The sequence below is a fragment of the Hippopotamus amphibius genome, chromosome 6 (assembly GCF_030028045.1).
Source record: "Hippopotamus amphibius kiboko isolate mHipAmp2 chromosome 6, mHipAmp2.hap2, whole genome shotgun sequence".
Lineage (NCBI taxonomy): Eukaryota > Metazoa > Chordata > Mammalia > Artiodactyla > Hippopotamidae > Hippopotamus > Hippopotamus amphibius.
In genome coordinates, this window is record NC_080191.1 from 15,948,736 (window position 1) to 15,971,483 (window position 22,748).

The window sequence follows — 22,748 nt, forward strand, 5'->3', positions numbered from 1 at the left end:
GTAGGGTAACCACATTTTCAACTTGAAGGATCTGTTTTATCGAGCTAAAATAGATGTAGCTCATGATACAAAAGTCCCATCCCACGTGCTTTCTATTTTGATCAAGCTTCAGACGTCTTCACAACTACCCAGTGAAGAAAACTATTAGGCTAAGAATATTAAGTGTCAAAACAGACATTATCAAGGGAACTCTCCTGCACTGTTGGTGGGAATGTAAGTTTGTACAGCCACTATGGAAAACAGTTTGGAGGTTCCTTAAAAAACTAAAACTAGAACTACCATATGATCCAGTAATCCCACTACTGGGCATATACCCAAAGAAAACCATAATCCGAAAAGAAACATGTACCATAATGTTTATTGCAGCACTGTTTACAATAGCCAGGACATGGAAGCAACCGAAATGCCCATCAACAAATGAATGGATAAAGAAGATGTGGCATATATATACAATGGAATATTACTCAGCTATAAAAAGGAATGAGATGGAGCTGTATGTAATGAGGTGGATAGACCTGGAGTCTGTCATACAGAGTGAAGTAAGTCAGAAAGAGAAAGACAAATATTGTATGCTAACCCATATATACGAAATCTAAAAATGGTACTGATGAACTCAGTGACAAGACAAGAACAAGGACGCAGATGCAGAGAATGGACTGGAGAACTCGAGGTTTGGGGGGGCGGGGGGTGAAGGGGAAGCTGAGACGAAGGGAGAGAGTAGCACAGGCATATATATATTACCAACTGTAAAATAGATAGCCAGTGGGAAGTTGCTGTATAACACAGGGAGTTCAACTCGAGGATGGATGATGCCTTAGAGGACTGGGACGGGGAGGGTGGAGGGGGAGTCGAGGGAGGGAGGGAATACGGGAATATGTGTATAAATACAGATGATTGAACTTGGTGTACCTCAAAAATAAATAAATAAATAAATAAATAAATAAATAAATAAATAAATAAAAAGATTCTTTCTGCTGAAAGCTCTGTGGTAAAATTTGATCATATATTTATAATCTTTTGCTTGCGGTCCTTCACAAATGTAATTCATATTAATATAGTATTTGTTCATTTAAAATTAGGCTATTTTAGAAAATTAATTCTATAATGTCTCTTTTATCAGCTTTATCTGCATTTTAAAAGCAGAGATGTAGGAAAATGCTCTCCAAGAATGTTTTGGAATTTGAACTCACCAGAAATTGGAATAAGCATAAAATGTATATTCAGAGGTTAATATGAAGCACTTATACTGGGATTTCCTACCAATAGCATAGCGAATTAAGTTGGAAACATTTATATGGAAAAAATTTTAATATCTCACCTTATAGCCCAGTTTTTTTTTTTTTTTTTATAAATTTATTTATTTTATTGGCTGTGTTGGGACTTTTTTGCTGTGCACGGGCTTCTTTTTGGTTGCGGTGAGCGGGGGCTACTCTTCATTGTGGTGCGCAGGCTCCTCGTTGCCGTGGCTTCTCTTGCTGCGGAGCATGGGCTCTAGACGCGTGGGCTTCAGTAGTTGCAGTACATGGGCTCAGTAGTTCTGGCTCACGGGCTCTAAAGCACAGGCTCTATAGTTGTGGTGAACGGGCTTAGTTGCTCCGCAGCATGTGGGATCTTCCTGGGGCAGGGATCGAATCCGTGTCCCCTGCATTGGCAGGCAGATTCTCAACCACTGCGCCACCTAGGAAGCCCTATAGCCCAGTTTTGATATTGCTATTGTTAACAATCAGGCTAAACTAAAAGTAAACATTGAAAATAGTACTGTGTTTATTTAGCAGACATAGCAAAGATTTACATGTTATTGTTTAGATTTCATTTATATATTTACTTTTCATGTAATTGTATATTTCATCACTTATTAATGTATTTATATATTAACAGTATGGTAAATTACTTTGAGGTTTGGGTTTCAGAGTGGGCAGCAAGAGAATATGTTCTGAGGTATATTGGTAAAGTTTGGAAACTTACTACCTGTAATTAATTTTATTTTTTTATTTTTTTCCTATTGGTAGATCAAAAGAATGTTCTAAAGTGTTTCTTTCATTTTAGTTTTTCCCCTTCAGTCTGTAGGGTTTATCATAAAAAATGTATTTTAAGAATAATAGTATTTATGAGGAAATGTTTTAACTTCATTTAACATCTGTACCAGATGTGATAATTTAATTTTTTTTTTAAGAAAGAAAGTCTTTGTAACTTTCATTATTCTTCTGTATGGTTCATCTTTTATTGAGTATTTTATACAATTGATAAGCATTATTCAGTGGCATATGGTCTGAGTCTGACGTGCTTTGAAAAGAGTACAGAGTTCTGATAATGAGGATTCTGTGAAAATGGGAAAACCAGCACAACAGATATGCTTTGAGAAAAGTATGGGCTTTTAGCATCTTGAAACAATATATCACACTCAAAGGGACAGAACTGGGCTGCACAATCTGTTAGCTCATTCTTGTCCAATCTGGTCTCCTCCTTTCTTTTGGAGCCAGCATTGTCATCAACTCACTGAATTATATTCTGACTGGAATGTATTTCAGGCACAGAGTAATGTATCTACTTAAATGGAATCCTATCTCTCTACAAAAGCTTTTTGAGTATAATAAATTTAAAATATAAAAAAATTTCTATTAAGTTAAAGTAATTGGTTCAACAGTTTACATATGTGCCTCCTCTCCTACTACCCTAAAAATAGCTCACTACTTAGAGGAGCAGAGATCTGTTTTTCTTTTATATTATAATGTTGAAAAAAAGTGTTTGGTTTAACTAACATATAGTCAGACATATTTCAAAGACTGTTTATTGGAAAGATACCTATACATTACAGCAACCGTTACTGGAACAGAAATGACTGTGGAATTAAAACTTCCTCTATCAGGGTGTTTTACTAACCATGATTATTCTTTTTAAAATTCTGTAGCAGCCTTTCTTAATGAGAATTAAGCCTTAATGTCCTAGGACATCCAATGAATGTAATAAATGAACTTCTCTCCTAACCATCTAGAACGGTACTGACTATCCTTGCAAAAATTAAGAAGATGATAATTCAGATATTTTTGTGAGGCTCAATTCTCTCATGAACCAGAATTGAGAATGGCTAGTTATAATGACTACTGTAACAGTACTCAAGATCACGGAGTCTTTTAATTTGAAGTATAGCGAGTTGTATAAATGAATTGGGTATCACCTTAGAGCTATAATACTTTATGTAAAGGATTAAATGTGATAATCTTTGCAGAGTGATAAGCACGATGCCTGACACAAAATAAGTACTCAACAAATAATATCTATTATCATGTTTTAAGCTTCATTATCCTAAATTCCTGAAAAATTTTGCTTGTATTATGTTGTTTTGATCAAGATGAAACTTAAGTATAGGCATAAAGATGCATATAATCTAATCAAAAATTATATTTTCAAATTTAAACAGGCTGTCCCAGTAGTATTTTATGCTTAATGATTGAGTAACATTACTATAAATTTTGTGTCTTTATGATGTACAGATAACTCAGAATTCATCCACAGGAACCATGTAATAAATGAAGTTGTTTTTTGTGATTGTCCTCATGAGGATTTTAGGTCTTTACCAGTTCAGATAGGCAAATAGTTCTTTTTAATGCGTTGATTTATGTGAAAGTGGGGGCAGGGAATGAGAAACAGCTAGGCTTCCCTGATATGAAAGGACAAGATATCACTTCCTTTGCAAACCTCCTGCCATAGGATTCTTCAGCTTTTCTATGGTAAATGGTATGTTATTTTTTGTATGTGATTGGCATTTCCATGGAACACTGCAAATTATACAAGTTATAAATATACACTGCTATTTAAGTTGTGAAACTGAAAAATCCCAAAACTAATTGTCAGAGCAAGAGTAATGAATTATTCTTGATAGTGTGAAGATATTTTATGCAGTGAACTATTGAACAAAAAAAGGATGATAGGCTGTCACTTGAGAATGGCTAACATAATTTACGAGACAGGACAGCACCTTTCTTTATAGCGTACATTTGTAGTCAGCATTTATGTTAGCACATTGCCATATTCTTGCTAAACAGCTTATAAAGAAAGTAATGCAGGAATATCAGGTGACTGTACTGTGACTAAGAAACAGGATGAATTGTTTATACATTGCATTCTATTCATTTCTGATGTGTGTGTTCTTGAAATATTACCTAGTCTATGCAGTGCTTTTTGTCATTAAAATTATTATAAAGCCAACTTCATCTTTCTTTAGTTCTTTTTTTTTTTTTTTTTGGATTATTGGTGCAAAACAACTTTTTCCCACATAAAAAAACTTAGAAAACTTTTCCAACCAGTGAAAATAAAATTAGTAAGAATGAAAACAGTTGGAAAGCTTCATTGTATGAATATGTTTGTCTTACGCATTTTTACCAAGTGGCAGCAGCCACCTGAAGTTTCTTGAGATGGAGATTTTGTGAGCTATTTATTGGTTTAGGCACAGCCAAGCGCATAAATGTATTGCAGGTATACTTGTGTATATTCGAGGTGATTAATAGTAGAAGGCAAAAAGGAAATTATGTCCGAAAATAATGTCAGTTTTCCAACTTCTGTCTCAGTCTTCAGTTATATATAGTTGTACATGTACCAACTTCCAGGTTCCTACTCCACTGTTGTTTACTGATGTGGTCGTGACGTTGTAGACGTAACTAATATATGTCCTTCTTCTAAATGCTCATGTATTCTCAGACCACTTGATCTTTGCATTTCCTCTCTCAGAGAGTTGCCCCAAAACATGTCCAGGTGCACCTAGTGTCATCCTCTTCTTTAGGGACAAGTAGAGGTCTATCATTAAGCAGACAGAGATTAGGTTTTCTGTTTAGTTCTTTACAAGAAGTAAATTTTGTAAGAAAATAAGATTTATTGCTTGTTGCCATAAAATCTGTGTTGCGTTAAGTACTTTCCATGTAGAATGGAAAGTGAGAGAATATTCTGAGAGTATTTATAAAATATGAATTTCAGAAACTGTTTACACATATAAAATTCAGTGAGCTAAACTGAGGCTGGAAATGCAATCTGTTTTAAAATGCAGAAACTGGAATGTAAAAGAATTCTGAATATTAGCATTTAAAATAAATAAGGTACGGAATTACTTAACTCCTATTGCTAGAATAATTGATTATTTAGGAAAAATAAATTAGATTTCTACTGTACTTTTCTTTTACAAAATAAATTACAAGTTGATTATCTAAATGTAAAAAAAACTATAACAGAAGTTAAAGGAATAGTAAGTGAATATGTATTTGATCTCAAGATGAGTAAAAGTTTTCTAAGCAACAAAATATAAGGGACCAATTTTAAATTTTAAGTCCATAAAGTAAAAAAGTTAAATAAAATGAAGTACATATAAAACTGAATGAAAGTTTATAGCATGTGATGGGCAAGGGGTTTATACACTTACTACATAAAGAGCTATGAAAAGTATTTAACTGAACTATTGATTAAAGAAATGAGAAGTCAGCAAAAATATATACCAGTTTGATTTTTTTACATGTGGAAACTGAGGCTCAGAGAGGGTATGTGACTTATCTCTGTGTTACTAAGTTCTGTGAGAAAGCCTAAATTTGGATGATTACTCTTTGGTAGGATTGTGACTGATTTTTTTTGCATTAAATTTTTTGTCCATACTTTGTAAATTTTTATCACTGAGCCAAAAAATAAAAGTCTTTTCTATAACAAGAGGAACAGAGACACTGAAACATTTTAGGCAATGTTACATTCCCTCTAATAGTTGTTACTCATTAAAGGGTAATGAGTACAGAATTTTTTCCTTGATGCATAAAAATAAGATGGATAACCTTTAAATTTTAATTAATTTAGAATATACATTCTCACTAAGTAGATATTCTTTTCAATTAATTTAACTTTAATGATAACTGCAGATGGGACCTATATTTTTTGACTCTACTAATCAAATAGAGTCTTACGACAGTTGTAAAGCTAATGCACTTACAGCTTGTAATTGTGTTTTTATTTGCAGATGGAGAATATCATTGGAACAGTAAGAGACTCCAACCTGAAGCTGACACTTGCTTTTGGAATAGGAATGCATCATGCTGGACTACATGAGAGGGACCGCAAAACAGTAGAGGAACTATTTGTAAATTGTAAAGTTCAGGTATTTTTTTTTCCCATGAACAGATATTTAAAAGTAACTTAAAAGTTGTGTTTTAGTTAGATACAAGATATTATCTTTTATTTTTTAGGTTCTTATTGCCACAAGTACATTAGCCTGGGGTGTAAACTTTCCAGCTCATTTAGTAATTATTAAGGGAACAGAATATTATGATGGAAAAACAAGACGATATGTGGATTTTCCTATTACAGGTAATATTTTTAAAATTAAAACTACATTAAGCTTCTATTTTAGCCTTAATAATTTGAATTTGCATGAATCCAGTTTTAGAGAATTGGTCACATATGATGAGAAATTGTAAATGATGAACATTTTGTTTCCTTTAAAAGTATTACTCAAAGTATTGAGCCGTTTTATTTACTTTTACTTATCCAATTTATTAATGAATGTCAGAAGCACATGTAATGGTTTTAAATTCATAAATAGATAAAAGTACTGATTAGTAGCTATTAGTGACAATAAATTATAATTAAATATTATGTTTAATTTTAAATCTCCTTCACTAGACATGATATTTCTATAGGACTTCTAGAACCAAAGCACCCTTTGTTATAATTTGTACATGAACAATCTATTAACATATTTTAAAACTTGATAAAGGCATTTTCAGTGAATTTTGAACAGGGAAATATACCAAATGTGTATTTCAACCCAGTGAATGTATATAAAACCTATATCATTTCTCAATCACTACTTACTTCAGAGAATCCTGCAGTATAAAAGAAAAATTTTATACAGTGGGTGGGAGGAGGACAAGGCCTAAATGAACCCATTATTCATGGGGAAAAATAATCAAATGACTCTGCTGAATAGGTTTTCCTATATGTTTTTCTTGTTTTATTATAATAGTTATAACTCTTAAATAGCATTTTAAAACATTTAACTAAAGAAACCTTTGATCTTTCTTATTACACACTGTAAGACCTACGGGGACTCAATTTTCTATCATAGTAAATTGATTATTTAATTAATGAAGAACTCAGTAGTAGGCATCAAAGATAGCATCCCTGGTCTTAAAATACTCTGCTTCCTTTGTTATTTCATTATGTCATAGAAACATGCCATAATCTATCAATATCTCTTGTGCTACGTGCCACATTGCAGAATACCTCTTGTTCTCTTTTTTATAGATGTGCTCCAGATGATGGGGCGTGCTGGGAGGCCTCAGTTTGATGACCAAGGCAAAGCTGTAATTCTGGTTCATGACATAAAGAAAGACTTTTACAAAAAATTTCTTTATGAACCTTTCCCAGTAGAATCAAGGTAAATTTTGCTGTAAATTAATTTAAAAGGATTATGTCATAGCAGGTTGATATTTTTTGTGCCTACATTTTATTAGCTAAAAATCGGTGAAACTTCTAGTTCAAAAGAATTATTTGAAGTGAAACAATATATTTATCACAATAAGACAACATTAAATTATAATTTTCACTAAAAAGAAAAAAACAGAGCTGTTTAAAAGAAGCAGTAAAACACATTGTTCAGTCACATTCACTTTTTTTTTGGAGATTGCAATACTCTTTACTTTTATTAATTGACAGAACTAGTAGATAAATTAGTAATGACACAGAAAATACCCACAAATTGGCCTTTTGGGAACACTCCAAGCAGAAGCAGCAGAATACACAATCTTTCAGGTACCCATGGAACAGTTTTCAAGATAAAACCTATTCTAGGCAATAAAACAAACCACTATACCTTTAAAAAATGAAATCACATATGGTATGTACCCTTACCAAAGCAAACTATAAATAATTTATAGAGAGATATCTAGAAAATCATCAACTATTTGAAAATTAAACAGCATACTTTAAAATAACACAAGTCACACTGACTCTTGAGCGAGAACATATCTGAGCTCTCCACCACTCACTTGCTTGATCTTAAGCAAGTTATTTAATTCCTCAGTGCCTCAGTGCACCTGTCTGTAATATGGGACTAATAGCAGTACTGGCCATCTTGCAGGGACTTGTATGATCAAATGCATCACGCTCAGAAACATGTCTATCACGTAGTGAGCATTTAACAAAGTATCAGTTTGGTGTATGTTTTTGTAGTATAGTCTATAAATAATTATCCAAAATAAAGGAATTGGTAATGAGTAATGTAGGGTGGTGACCTGTTTCAGAATTATCACATACTTCTTTGTGGGTCTAGTTACTACCACCCCTTTGACAAAGTCTTCCCTCATTTTCTCAGTTGAAAATAATCTTTTCTCTCTCAGATTTATACATTTTTCATTCTTAACATTTATCTCTTGCTACCTTTTGAAGATACTGAATCGCCTTTACCATGTGCTAACTGCAAAGGATAAAACTTATTTCTAATTTATACTATAAATAGTTAGGTATTGAGTTTTTTACTGTGTTAGAAGTTCTACTAATGTTCACTTGTTTTTAATTTGGAAAATATAAAAACATTTAATATTGTGGGAGATAGCTAACACTCTGCTAAGAGAAAATTTATAACCATAAATATATATAGTTTAAAAGAAAGAGTGAAAGATGAATTATCTGAATATTCACCTCAAGTATTCGAAAATTAGCAAATTGAACTCAAAGAAAGAAGATAGAAACATAAGAGAAAGAATTAGTGAATTGAAACCAAACATGCATTAGAAAAAAAAAAAACAAAGCCAAAAGTTGGTTATTTGAAAAGAAGAATAATATTGATAAACCTTTAAGTTTGGTCAAGAAAAAAGAGAGAAAGAACAACACGGTATCAGGAATCGAAGGATACAAAAGAAATTTGAAAGGTAATATATTATGAAAAATTTATGCAAATTTTAAATTGTAGAGCAAATGGTAAAATTCTTTTTTAAAAAAAACTTACTAAAACTGACACAAAAAGAAATAGAAAATTTAAATAGTCTCATCTGTCAAATGAGACTATCTATCAAAGCAATTATATCTGAAATTTAAAATCTTCCCACAAAGAAATTTTCTGACCCAGATGTTTCACTAGTGAATTCTTTATAACATTTAAGGAAGAAATTGAACTCATGAAATTGAACATGAACTCTTCTTATAATAGTAGAAAAGATAGAACTATTTGCCAACTTATTTTATGAAACTAGAATAACCTTCATACCAAAACCTGATAAATTTACAAGAAAGGACTGTAACAGAGCTGTGTCTTTCATCAATATAGATGTAGAAATCCCAAATAAAACATTAGTAAATCAAACCTAGCAATGTATAAAAGATAACATATCACAACTAATTAAATATAAGTGCAAAGATGATATTACTGGAAAATAAATGAGTATAATTCACCATATTAGCAGGAAAAAGTGAGAAAAAAATATAATTATCTCATAGATATAAAAAAAAGTGATGAAATTCCATACCCATTCATAATAAATACTCTTAGCCAACAGGAATATAAGGCAATGTTCTTAATCTGATAAAGAGTATCTACTAAAAATCTACTGCAAACACCATGATCAATGGTTCAATATTGAAAGCTTTCCCTTTGAGATAGGAAATGATACAGGGATGTTGTTTTCACCACTTCCAGTAAGCATTGTACTAGAGACTCAAGCCACTGCATTAAGGTAAAGAAAAGAAATAAAAGTCAAAATATCCTTTTGAGCAAGAGGAGTGACTAAAAAGCACAAAAGGAAGACTTCTGGAGCACTGGTAATGCTTGATCTTGGTGTTAGTTATGCAGACATATTCATACTGTGAATATTACTTGAGTTATTCATGTATAATTTATATAATTTTTTCTATGTGTACTTTGGTAAAAAAATTAATTAAAAATTTAAATGTGTGCCTTGATATGACTACTATTAATATTTTATTTCTACAGAGTACATATACAGAAGTTATATATTTACTTCTCTGTTAATGGGCGTTTAGAGAGTTTCCAGTTTTTAACTCTTACATATATTGCTGCAGTGAAGTATTTTGCTTCCCTATCCTAACCTGTAAATGTTTCCCTATCAGGTGATAATGAAAAAGTGAAATTGCTTGGTCACAGTGATTGTTCAAATAGATATTGCCAAATTGCCCTCCAAATTAGCTATACAAATTTATACTCTGCCACTGGTGACTGGAGAGTAATACAGCAACTTTTTTGTTTTGTTTGATTTATTATGGCTATTTTCTCACATCTTTAAAAACATCCTTTGCAAAAACTGTTTTTAATACCTCCTTATTGTCCCATGTATCATAATTTATGTGGCCTTTTCTTTTGTTGTACATCACTTCCCTTTTTTGTATTTTACATAAGAAACTGAAATGAACATTTTGTTATGCCAGTCATTCCACACATCTGATCATCTCTATATATTTCACAACACCTAGTACATTTATGTCTTAAATGACTGAATTGTGTATTCACTGAATGAATGAAGGGAATATCCTTGCTCTGTTGTAACTTCCCCCCTTTCTTATCAACCCTCCTTTCATCTGCCTCAGTGTTATTCCATACTTACTCCAGTGCCCTATTAGTAAACTCATCTCTGCTCTCCAAGATGTATCATCTCTTGTCTGCTCTTACCTTAGCTCTCATCTTCTCCTGAAAGTTACTAGCTCCCTTCCTGTCAGCCTGTGTTTATTTCCACCTAGCAATTTATTTCTCCAAAATTATATACAAAATATACAGATTACACAAAACATGTTTGTTCTGTATCCTGGAACATCAAATCTGAGTCTTGACTGTGTGAGATAAAGTGTTTTTCATTTAATGTTCATGTGTGTTTCCCATGTCTTGTTCACTCTAGCTTATTAGGAGTGCTCTCTGACCATTTAAATGCAGAGATTGCTGGTGGTACAATAACATCTAAGCAAGATGCAATGGATTATATCACCTGGACTTACTTTTTCCGACGTCTTATCATGAACCCCAGGTGAGTGCAGGGCAACTCTTTATCTTTTTTGTACTAAAAGAAAATATGTTTGAAAGTAATTATCTCTAAATTCAGGTACATAACGAAAACTCCAAGACATTGGACATCCTAGGTGTATGAATTTGCCTAGAGAATTAGATAATGTCTCTGATATGATCACAATATATTGTGATATGTTAGAAGATAATTGTGTGCATTTTATTAGCTCATTTTCATTAACTTAGAATGTACTAGAGGAGTTCTCTCTGTAATTAGGGAGACAAGACACCTGAAGACATTAAGAAATGTGCTCAATTAAGTTGCATGATAGTGACTGACTTGGGTGCAGTTGGAATTCAGAGAAGAATGAGGCCTGTGAAGTTGTAGGGGGAAGAATTTGTGAGGCATTTTTGAAGGTTAATAAGAACCCTGCAAGGTGAAATAAAATTGGGGGAGTTGTGATGGAGTATCTTTTACTACAGGCAGGATAGATTGTGTCTTCATTCAGCACCTGTTTATCAGATATTATACTAGGCATTGAAGCATGGAGATGAGTGTATATCATCCCTTATCTTCAAAGGCCAATCTTTTAATGTGGAAAAAGACATAAATGATTACAATATAAATCATGTGCTCTAATAGACTGTATTTAAGCCTATGAGAATGAAAGCTTCACAGATGAAGTGATACTTCAACCAGAACCTGAATCTGGAACAGAAGTAGAGAAAGTGGAAGGCTCAAGAATATTAGATGGGCAGAGGCCCTCAGAGCTTGAGAGGGTCTCTAGAGAACGCCAAAAGTTAGATGTAAAGCTTAGAATATAGAGGCAAGAAGACTGTCTTGACTAGAAAGTGGACCAAGCACCAGAGAGTGAAGGACCTGTACGCCATGCTAAGGAGTTTGCATCAGACCCTATTGGCTGTGGTGGGAAGTTTTTAAATACAGTTCAGCATACCCAAATTAGGTTTTTGTTGTTGTTGTTTTCCTTTTACCTTTTTGACCCCCTTCACCAATTTCTCCCACCCCTACCCCCCAGCTCTGGCAACCACCAATCTATTCTTTGGTTGTTTTGTTTTGTTTTGTTTTGTTTTGTTTTGTTTTGTTTTTAGATTCCACACATAAGAGAAATCATATGCTATTTGTCTTTCCCTGTCTGACTTATTCCACTTAGCATAATATCCTAGCAGCCCATCCATGTTGTTGCAAATGGCATGATTACATTTTTTATGGCTGAATAATATTCCGTTCTTTGTCTATACCACAATTTCTTTATCCATTCATCCATTGATGGAGACTTGGGTTGTTTCCGTATTCTGGCTATTGTAAACAGTGCTGCAGTGAACATGGGGGTACATATATCTTTTCAAGTTAGTGTTTTCATTTTCTTCTAATAAATGCTGGCTTTGTTTCAGTACTTCCAGCACTATGGTAGGGAATGAGCTAGAATGGGGAGACACTTACAGCAGGGAGACCAGTTGCGATGCTTTTTAACAATAGGGCAAAAACACGTAGGACCTTAACAGATGCAGAGGGAATGGAAGGAGGCCAAGATGAGGCACATTCCTGATATGAGTAAGAGGACATATGAAACCACTGTTAAGACCTTGAACAGAGAGATCATGATGAAATGAAATTACTAAATCTTACCGAGTGTTACTTTAAGAAATTTGTTGCTCTTCAGCCAGCATTTCCACTTACATAGGTAGGAGTTTGAGAGTACGGTGATGCTTTGCTCAGTTTCCTCAACTGTGAAGGCCCCTGGATTAGGTGCAAAATATCATTTGGGAAAATGAGAACAGAATTAATGAGGTAACCATCCAGCAGTGCACATTTTCCATAGTAAACAGATCACAGCATTAGCATGGCAGAGTTGCACAACGGGACAGACTTTACATGTACTGTAGTCCAACCTTCTTGATTGATATTGAAGGAACGGAGGCTGGGAACTGAAAGTGACTTGTCCTGGATTCCATAACAACCTTGTAACTAAAGCCAGGACTTAAAAACCTAAGTTTTCTGACTCACTACTCTTTATGTATTCAGAGGGAGAAGAATCTTGGTGTGTAACGGTAGATAAGTTCATTTTTCTTATATCACAAGAATAGAGGCAGTTAATGTGGTAGAAAGAGCTCTAACTTGGAATCGGAACACTGATTCTAATATCAGCACTGCTTTTTACAAACTGTGTGACCTTAATTACTTCACCTCTCTTGGCTTCACTTTCTTCATCTGGAAAGTGAGTAATAGGCTGCCTCCTTCATGTGGTCATGTTGAGAACCATGGACACGAGTTAAAGCCTCTCTAAGTTTTGTATTAGTTATGAAGAACTTAATTAATGTTGATTAGTGTGCTGTTACTCCTGTACTTCTTCCCAGTTGGTTTACTGATCTGTACTATCCTAAAGATTCTAGTTTAGAGACTAAAACATCATCATTTCGGTCAGCTTGTCTGGTTAGCAAATAAGGGAATGATTCTCTGAGGCAAATTGAGCTCCTTAGCAAATTATGGTTCTTTACTGAATCCGCAGATACACTGAATTTTGAGTGTGCATCTTTTCTTAAATTCAAAAAAAATTTTTTTCATTTTCAAACAATTTGAGATCTTTTAAAAATTGCAAGAATAGTAGAAACAGGCACTGCATACCCTTCATCCAGCTTCCTCAAGTGTTAACATTTTACATGACCATAGTACAATTATCCAAACCAGGAAATTTATATTTATGCACTACTGTTAAGTAACCTACAGGCTTTATTCACATTTCATTAGAATTTCCACTAATGTCCCTTTTCTGATGACGATCCGAAGTAATAGTATCCTGCATTACATCTAGTTGTTCTGTCTCCTTAATTCACTCCAGTTTCTGACATTTCCTCAGTCTTTCTTTGTCTATCATAACCTTGACACTTCAGAAGAATCCTGGCCAATTATTTTGTAAAACGTCCTTCAATTTGGATTTGGCTGAAGTTTTCTCATCTGTAAATTCAAGTTCTGCCTTTTTGGGCAAGAAGACTGTAGAGTGATATTGTCCTCTTCTCAGTGCATAATATTAGGAAGTTCTTCTCAGAGATCTCTTCTGTATTTAACATATCACCTGGCGGTGAAAGACCCAAAATATGTTACTCCATCTGCTCTCCATCGTCTCATTCTCCCACCTACCTTCTGAATGTTGCCACGTGGACTTCCCACCATCATTTCAAATTTAACACACCTAAAACTGAATTAATCATATATCAAAACTGTGCTCGAATCTCACTTTCTTACTTTTGTTGATGTTATCACTCTGCATCTATTTATGTTGACCTCAAATCTTTTTTATTGCTTTTTAATTGTTCTCCTCCCTTATTTCCTTAGTTTTTTACCTGCTTAACCTTCTCTTAATCTATCCTCAATCTAGCCTCATTTGCAAATTGTCAGAGAATATTGATCAGAAATTAAATGTATTATATTGGAGATGGGAACTAGACAGGTTTTACTTAGTAGACAGAGCATAAGTGTTGACATCTGAACAAAGACTTGAAAGAGGTAAGAAGGTTGACCACATGAATAGCTAGCGAACAACATTTCAGGCTAAGGGAACAGGAGAGGTTCTAAAGCAGGCATGTTTGGTGTATTGAAGGTGCAGCAAGAAGAAGGTGTAGCTGAAGTAGAGTAAGTGTGGGTGGAGAGTAGTAAGAGATAAGCTTACGGATGTGGGCGGTCAGTGATCATACTGGTCATGTGGGACCTTAGACACCATGGTAGGGACTTTGATTTTTATTCTGGGCAAAATGAGAATCATTGTAGGTTTTTGATCAAAGGCCTGCCAGGATCTATTCATACCATTAAAAAGGCCATTTATGATAATAAATGTTATTAATAATTTAAGCTTTTCTGTTGAAAGATAGAAATTCCCAGATTTATTTTTTAAATCCCACTAAAAATGATTAATAAGCAACATATGAAATCAATGTGATATAGAAAAGCAGAAAATTGAGCATTGAAAAAAAGATATGAAGGAGAAGAACAAAGAGAAACCAATAAGTACAGGATTAAAATCAGATAAAATGAAATTCAAAGCAATAAAGATTATAAAGGACAATGAAAAATGGTTATATTGATAACAAGTCCAATCACTAAAAGTTACAGTAGATTATAAATTTTTAGATGACTAGAAATATAGCATCAAAATATATAAAGCAAAACCAATAGAAATTAAGACATTAAACTAGTCATATTGAGAGACTTTAACACATATCCCTCAAAAATCAATATGCCAAAGAGATATAAAGTATTTCATAAAATAAAAGATTAGAATAACAACATCCTTGAATATGGGTGTGTATGTTTGTACTACCCCCAAAAAAGAATATGCTGTACTTACAAACACTAATGGAATTTTATTTATGAAAATATATGATGTACTAGACTACAAAGAGCAACTCACTGTATTTCAGAATATAGAGATCATAAGGCTTCATTCTCAGAGTGTAACGCAATAAAACCAGAAATAAACAAGAGAAAGGATGACAAAAGAAATCTAACTGCTTGGCAGTTTAACTACTTTTATTCTAGTGAAAGATGAAATATTTTTTTAAAAAAGGTATAGACTAGAGCTGTACAAAAATTAAAATGTTTTAGAACAAAACCTATGAATTTTAATGCACAATTCCAGGGAATATTCATATCTTTAGGGCACCTACAGGAAAGCATGAATGCTTGAAAATAAATATCCATCTCGAGAAACTAGAAGAACATTAACAAAACATAAATACATGGGACTTCCTAGGTGGCGCAGTGGTTAAGAATCCACCTGCCAGTGCAGGGGACATGGGTTCGATCCCTGCTTCAGGAAGATCCCACATGCCACGGAGCAGCTAAGCCCGTGAACCACAACTATTGAGCCTGCGCTCTAGAGCCCATGAGCCACAACTGTTGAGCCCGTGTGCCGCAACTACTGAAGCCCGTGTGCCGCAACTACTGAAGCCCGTGCACCTGGAGCCCGTGCTCCACAAGAGAAGCCACCACAAGGAGAAGCCTGCACACCACAACGAAAAGTAGCCCCCGCTCGCCACAACTAGAGAAAGCTCGTGTGCAGCAACAAAGACCCAACGTAGACAATAAATAAATAAATAAATAAAATACAAGAAGAATATATAAAAATAAAAATTGAAGTTAATAAAATAGGAAAAAAAACTACACTAATATTATTTATTATTGAGTGTCTACTGTATTTGAGATGCTGTTTCAAGAACCTAACTCATTTAGTACTGTTATGACCCGATTTTATAGATGAAGAAACTGAAATGCAGGGAGGTTAAGCAACATGCCCACAATCAGGTAGGTCTGAGTGGCAGAGGCAGAACTCAAGTCCAGGCATTCTGGTTCCAGAGGCCACATTCTCCATCCCTGGGCCCATTATCAGGTTCAGAATTCAAATATCCATACTTTCTATTCACATCTCTTTTCAGTGCTGTGATGGAAAATGTATTCTCTTTGGAAACCATACCATACTGATTCTGAATGTGTCATACTTTTGTTCATCTGATGCAAAAAAAATTGTCATTTTTAATATCTATACCTTTACATCCAGATAAAAATGGGAAAACTTGCCTAAAGTTTAATAATTTACATATTTTACTTAATCTGCTATAGTCATGCTCTGCAGTTTTCTTTCTTATTGGCCTTTATATCTTTTTATTACTATTTGTGTTAAAATCACCTATCCACAAAGCTAGAAGCAAAGAAAGGCACAGGAAATTAGTACACTTTTTCTACTTATTTTTAGATCTAGTAAAAGTTTTAAGAAGGCTAAAATCATTGTCTCAAATGAAGAGCCTATATTATGTATAGTTTTAATATATACTTCATGCTTCCTGTCATTCAAAGCCATAAATTGAGATTTGACTTTTCTTTGGGTGGAAGGAGCTTGTATACACACTTATGTTCATGCATGTATGTGTAACAAGGAGAAACTGAAATTTATTTAAAATAGAAAGGACTTCCCAAGTGACGCAGTGGTTAAGAATCTGCCTGCCAGTGCAGGGGACACGGGTTCAATCCCTGCTTCAGAAAGATTCCACATGTTGCGGAGCAACTAAGCCCGTGAGCCACAACTATTGTGCCTGTGTGCCACAGCTACTGAAGCCCACGTGCCTAGAGCCTGTGCTCCACAACAAGAGAAGCTACTGCAATGAGGGGTAGCCCCTGCTCGCCACAGCTAGGGAAAGCTCGTGTGCAGCAATGAAGATCCAACACAGCCAATAAATAAATAAAGTCCCAAAGCAGCCAAAAATATAAATTAAATAAATAAACAAACAAACAAATAAATAAATAGAAAGGCAAAGACCGCTCTTGAAATGCAGTCACAGGGGACGTCCCTGGTGGCGAAGTGGTTAAGACTCTGTGCTCCCATTGTAGGAGGCCCAGGTTCGATCCCTGGTCAGAGAACTAGATCCCACATGCATGCTGCAACTAAGTGTTCACATGCCACAACTAAGGAGCCCATGAGCTGAAATTAAGGAGCCCACCTGCCACAACTAAGACCCACACAACCAAATAACTAAATTTTTTTTTAAATAAATACAGTTACGTATAGATAAATAAATATGACCCAATTCTCCAACCTCCTTCATTTAATCATATTACTCTAAAGTGTCCCCACCACACCACCACCAAAAATAAAATTTATGTTGAGAAAGATTTCAGTTCCTGGCTTGTTCTCTGTATGTCTGTGTATATTTTTGTGTTTTTGATGTGTGTATATATATGCAAATGTATACATATATGCTTATAAAGATACATATTTATATGTGTAAATATATATGTAGGCACACATACATGTATACATTAGTTCATTCAGATATGTATAAACACATGTACTGGTGCATCATGAAATGTAATATATTTCAAATTGAGTTCTGGATTCAATTTGTATGTTCAGTTTTATTCTCTGTTTTCCCCTGAGAAAGCTTCTAAATATTTCTAGGGCAAAGAAATGTTGTGGTAGTTTCAGCTGTCCCTGCAACCACTTTCATTATTTGTGTCATTATTACTGCTGCATAATCTGAACATAAAAAAACATGGTGCTGTAACAAATGACTTCCCAGGACTGACAGTTATAGCAGCAGCATTTCAATACTGATGAAAGATTTCCCAGCAAGATCTCTGGCCAGGTTTACATAAACCAAACAGGAAATGGCTGGCACTGTTCACATTAAATCCAAACTGTTTGGTGTAACTTTATCTGTGTTTTACATTACAATAAAAATCTCTTTCATTTTCAGCTGGTGAAATTGCTTATTGGTCCTTATTAAGGTTAGAAAAAGATAGCTTGAAGTTTCACATGTGGTATTCTTATTTGTCCTTTGATGAGATCTTTTAAAGATAATTTTGTTAAAGTTGTTTCACTTTTTGATTGTTTAAATTTAATGAACTTTGTAAAATTTTATGATAGGGAGAGGTTTGTTATAACTTTTTCCCAATGGACTGCTAATAGAAGTTAGCTTGTCTAGCCCATGTGCTAGATGCTGTCAGTATCAAACTGCCTTTGACTTTCACACCTCTCAGGGGACTAGTAATTGTTGTGTTCAAACAGCCTGTAATTGTGATCCCGCTGGCTTTCTCAGTACGCTTCTGGCTATTAGAATCATTAAACAACTCAGCACCTGTTAACAGCATTGTAAATATTCAACCCTGCTTGTGTGCAGGTTGAATCCAATATAGAGAAATCTTACAGAGCTCAGCCTCATAAATTAGAGCCTCTGACAAGTCAATTATTGTGAAACTGGGTTTCTCTGTGAAATAAATGAAATATCATGCTGACAAAAAGGTAGGCTGTCTGTTTATGGCAAAGAGAAGATAATGACTTGATGACTCAATGCAGTGAGCATGAAACTACATTGTATCCTTTTTCCATAGTTAAACAGTTGTATAATATTTCTGCTTTAATAACCAGTAAATTATAAATTTTATGCTGCGGAGAGTACAACATGAAAACAGACCTTTTTACCTAGCAATTGCATGCTTTTTCAAGTTAATAAAGTGATTATTGAAATTAATGATATATAATTTTTTAAGCTAAATGCTTATAATTATTTAGGCAAGAAATTGCATGGTGACTAAATTCACATGTTAGAAGCAAAGGTCATATAATGCTACTAATGAAGATCATGTAAATAGAAACTCCATCCTTTATTCACAAAAGAAGTGTCAGAACATAGTCTTTCAAAATTTTATGGGACCTAAAAAATACTTCCATTTACACTTAGTTTTATTACTTTATAGTGTCTTGTAAGTTATACATCTAATTAAGATGTAGCAGTATACTTTCTTACGGATTTGGAAATTTTTATGTAACCTTAGAATCTCAGTTTAAATATTCACAAAGAATAATACTGGATATAAATCAGTGAAGTCATATCGCCAACAAAAATAGATGCATTTTAGTATTTGTGTTGGCTGCATAGGAGAAAAGTTTTTTAATGATTGAGATTTTACTATTATATTCAAGAATGTAGTATTTTAACTAGCACTCTCTATTTTTAAAGTTGTCACTTTTAAAAAATAATCACATATGCCAGAATATCTGAAGAAAACAATTTTATGGATTTTAAAAATGCTAGATTACCCCCCAGATGTAATAAGGATAACAGTTTTGATATTGAATAAATTTAATGTCAATTCAATTACTTAAATTGAGTTTTTCATTTCTTCTCATATACAAATCAATAAGAATGCTGGATAGCATATTGGAAAAGAACAACCATATTAAGAAATATCACTGGACGTTTTTAAAGTTATTATGTTCAAAAAATTCATTACTTTTTAGCAAGTTAGATTATGAGTAATATTTTAGTATAGTCATCAGATAAAAATTTGTTGCATTCTCAGAGCTATGATTTTACTTGATTTTTTTTTCTTTTTTGCAACTCATTGTAAATGTTTAAAAAATGTTTACCCTGACTGTACTTTATCTGGATAAAAGCCACAAAGTAGTCTAAAAAATTTTCCAGTAGATTTAAATAAACAAACTTCAGAAGGGGTATTGGCCCATCAGAATGATGTACCTTGTAAGTACATAGAACAGTGAGTAAAATAAGTATAAAAAAAGAACCTGTGATTTTTGGAGAAAGGTTTTTATCATTAATGGTTTTACATGTTATGTGTAAGTGTACCAAATTATTCATTGAAGCCTCCTGTGATACTCTGGCATCCCAGTGATATTTATACAGGGACAGCTGGTGGTGCTCCAAATGGCCTAATGAATTTATAGATAAAAGTGGAATCACAACTTTTTGTTTTTCCCAGTAATATTATTTTCATAATGTCTTCATTCTGTAATTTTAATTGCATAAAGAATAGCTTGATTCTTGCTCTGCAAATGCTACTACTTATTCAGTGTCCTGGGCACATTTTCCCTAGTCTTTTTTTCCATTCAGATATAACTTTATCAACCATGTATTAGTCCAGACAGCTTGAAAATAGTGCTGGGAAATTTATAGGCTTAGCAAGCCAAGAGAATGTGAAATGCAAAGTAAGCACTTATGTTGCAGAAAGTTTGGCTGATAAATTTCACTTGTTGGGGAAGAAAATGAAAGACAGAAAATATTGTTAATAATCTGAAACAGCTTTGGGGATCTGTCTCTTTTATGGAGCCTTGAATGTTCAGAATTTTTATTTTCACCTCTAATGCAGAATAAATTATTCTAACTATATACTCCTTCTCAGTCATAATTCAGGATAAGGGAAATATTTTCTAATGGTTTCTAATGCTGGTTTTTCACCTTCATGTTTTGCCTGGTGAGATAAAAGTCTGTACATTTTGTTTAAATTAACAACAGCACTTATCTGTCTGGTATTTACCTGTTCATTGATAAATATTGCTTTATTTTGGTTTATGAAAAGAACTTTTCCAGGAAAGGCAATAATTTCTCTATAGACTAAAATTTAAAGTAACTAATTCTCTTTTATGAGAATTAACACCCTCAGCATATAACTGTGATTTACAGTTATTTTCCAAAATAAATAACCTATTATTAATCCATACTCAGTGGAACCTCGCTTATGTGGATGTACCTAGACATTTGGGCTAACTTCTCTTTCTAGTGAAAATATCTCCTGCCATGATTTAAGTCCTGCTTTTTGTGTTTTTAAATAAATTTTTTTAGTATTGACCCCAAATCTTTCCCTTAGAAGAAAGAAAAAAAAAATTACCGTACTTGGCAGGCCTTTAGGCCTTCCCCATTTGAGATAGTTAACACTTTCTTCCCCAGGCTCTGACTGTCCTATTCCTCGCCCTGTACAGATGTAAAACCCTTGTGCTGGGGCTTCAGTGATGAGAGTCTCTTCTTGGAGGCCACTCTCCACTCTTGTTTCTTGATTTGGATATTGGTAGGGCGTGTAATTCTCCATGCTGACTGGGGACAGGTTCACCAGCAGGAATTGGTGATCTGCCAGGACTATGGGGGCAGTCCCTTACCTCTTGGATGTTTTCCCAGGCACAGATTCCTAGTGATCTTAGGGATTTGCCCCCAAACTCTTGGAGTTACAGGGAGGAGCATTCAAGTGAATTGCATGTCCTTAGGTTTTTTACTTAGAAGATATATAGAGCAGAACCTATGTGTTTTCTGTGTAAGTAAGCTTACTTGGAATGCTTATTTTGTTAGCCTGATAATGTTCCTTCTAATCTTTAGAATATTTACTCTTTAAGCATTAGGGGAACACTTGACTAAATTTCCTAAGAGAACTCATCTACCACCCAAATCAATAGTTATTTGAGTTTTTTAATATTACCAAAGGTGAGTTTTTACATCTAGAAGGAAATTATATATTTATATGTAATATGCTTCTCATCCTTTCTAAATCTAGTACATAAGTTCAGTTTGCTGTAGCTGTGTTAAACTGAAATCATGTCAGTTTTAACACTGGAAAATTAGTATCTTTTTAATGTGCTGCTGAATTTTATCTGCTTCTCTTACACATTTTTAATGGATTGCTATTGTTCATCAGTGTCAGTAAGCCTTAGTATGGGGATTTTGATCTGTAAAATGGAAATGGTTAATTGCAGTTGCTTTATTTCTTTAATTTGCTATAAATGGATTTTTTTTTTAATTCTGAAAAGAACGAGGTGAAATTGAAGTGATAGTTTTAATAGGAAATATTAAACAAATAACGACCTTGCTTGTTTTCTAGCTACTACAGTTTGAGTGATGTGAGCCATGATTCTGTGAACAAGTTTCTGTCCAATCTGGTTGAGAAGTCCCTGGTTGAGTTGGAACATTCCTACTGTATTGAAATTGGAGAGGTACGACTTGGTCACACACATTCCAATTGAAAAGATTGCCCGGCTTTTTAACAATAGGGCTTTTGCTTCTAATGATAACCAAAAATTGTAATGAAACTGTTGGGACAGCAATCTGCAGTGTGAATGATTAATTTTATGAATACATACACTTCTTTTGTACTTCTTATGTATGTGAGTTTGTCCTTCTTTTGAAACAGGATAATCGGAGCATCGAACCACTGACATATGGCCGGATTGCCTCTTATTACTATTTGAAGCACCAAACAGTTAAAATGTTCAAGGAGCGTTTGAAACCTGAATGTGGTACCGAAGAATTGCTTTCAATTCTGAGTGTGAGTTTCGTGATATTATTGCATTGTTTTTAATATAAAGAGATTATATTTTATATATCTCACACCTTCTCTTTTAGTTTGGGTCTTCAATTGTTGCCATCTAGTTCCTCTTGAAATTTGGCAGTAACTATACATGAAGTCCTTTCCTCTGTCAAAGAG

The 22,748-nt window shown here is 33.9% G+C and overlaps 1 protein-coding gene across 2 annotated transcripts in view; it reads left to right on the forward strand.

Annotated features, from left to right (window-relative positions):
* ASCC3 (activating signal cointegrator 1 complex subunit 3) overlaps nt 1-22,748 on the forward strand; it is a 330,464-nt gene that overhangs the window by 239,341 nt on the left and 68,375 nt on the right. For both annotated transcript variants that reach the window (XM_057737877.1, XM_057737879.1), the window contains 6 exons: nt 5,987-6,124; nt 6,213-6,333; nt 7,273-7,405; nt 10,872-10,997; nt 22,146-22,257; nt 22,455-22,589. In XM_057737877.1, the coding sequence (XP_057593860.1) occupies nt 5,987-6,124; nt 6,213-6,333; nt 7,273-7,405; nt 10,872-10,997; nt 22,146-22,257; nt 22,455-22,589 (765 nt within the window). The remainder of the gene's footprint in view (nt 1-5,986; nt 6,125-6,212; nt 6,334-7,272; nt 7,406-10,871; nt 10,998-22,145; nt 22,258-22,454; nt 22,590-22,748) is intronic.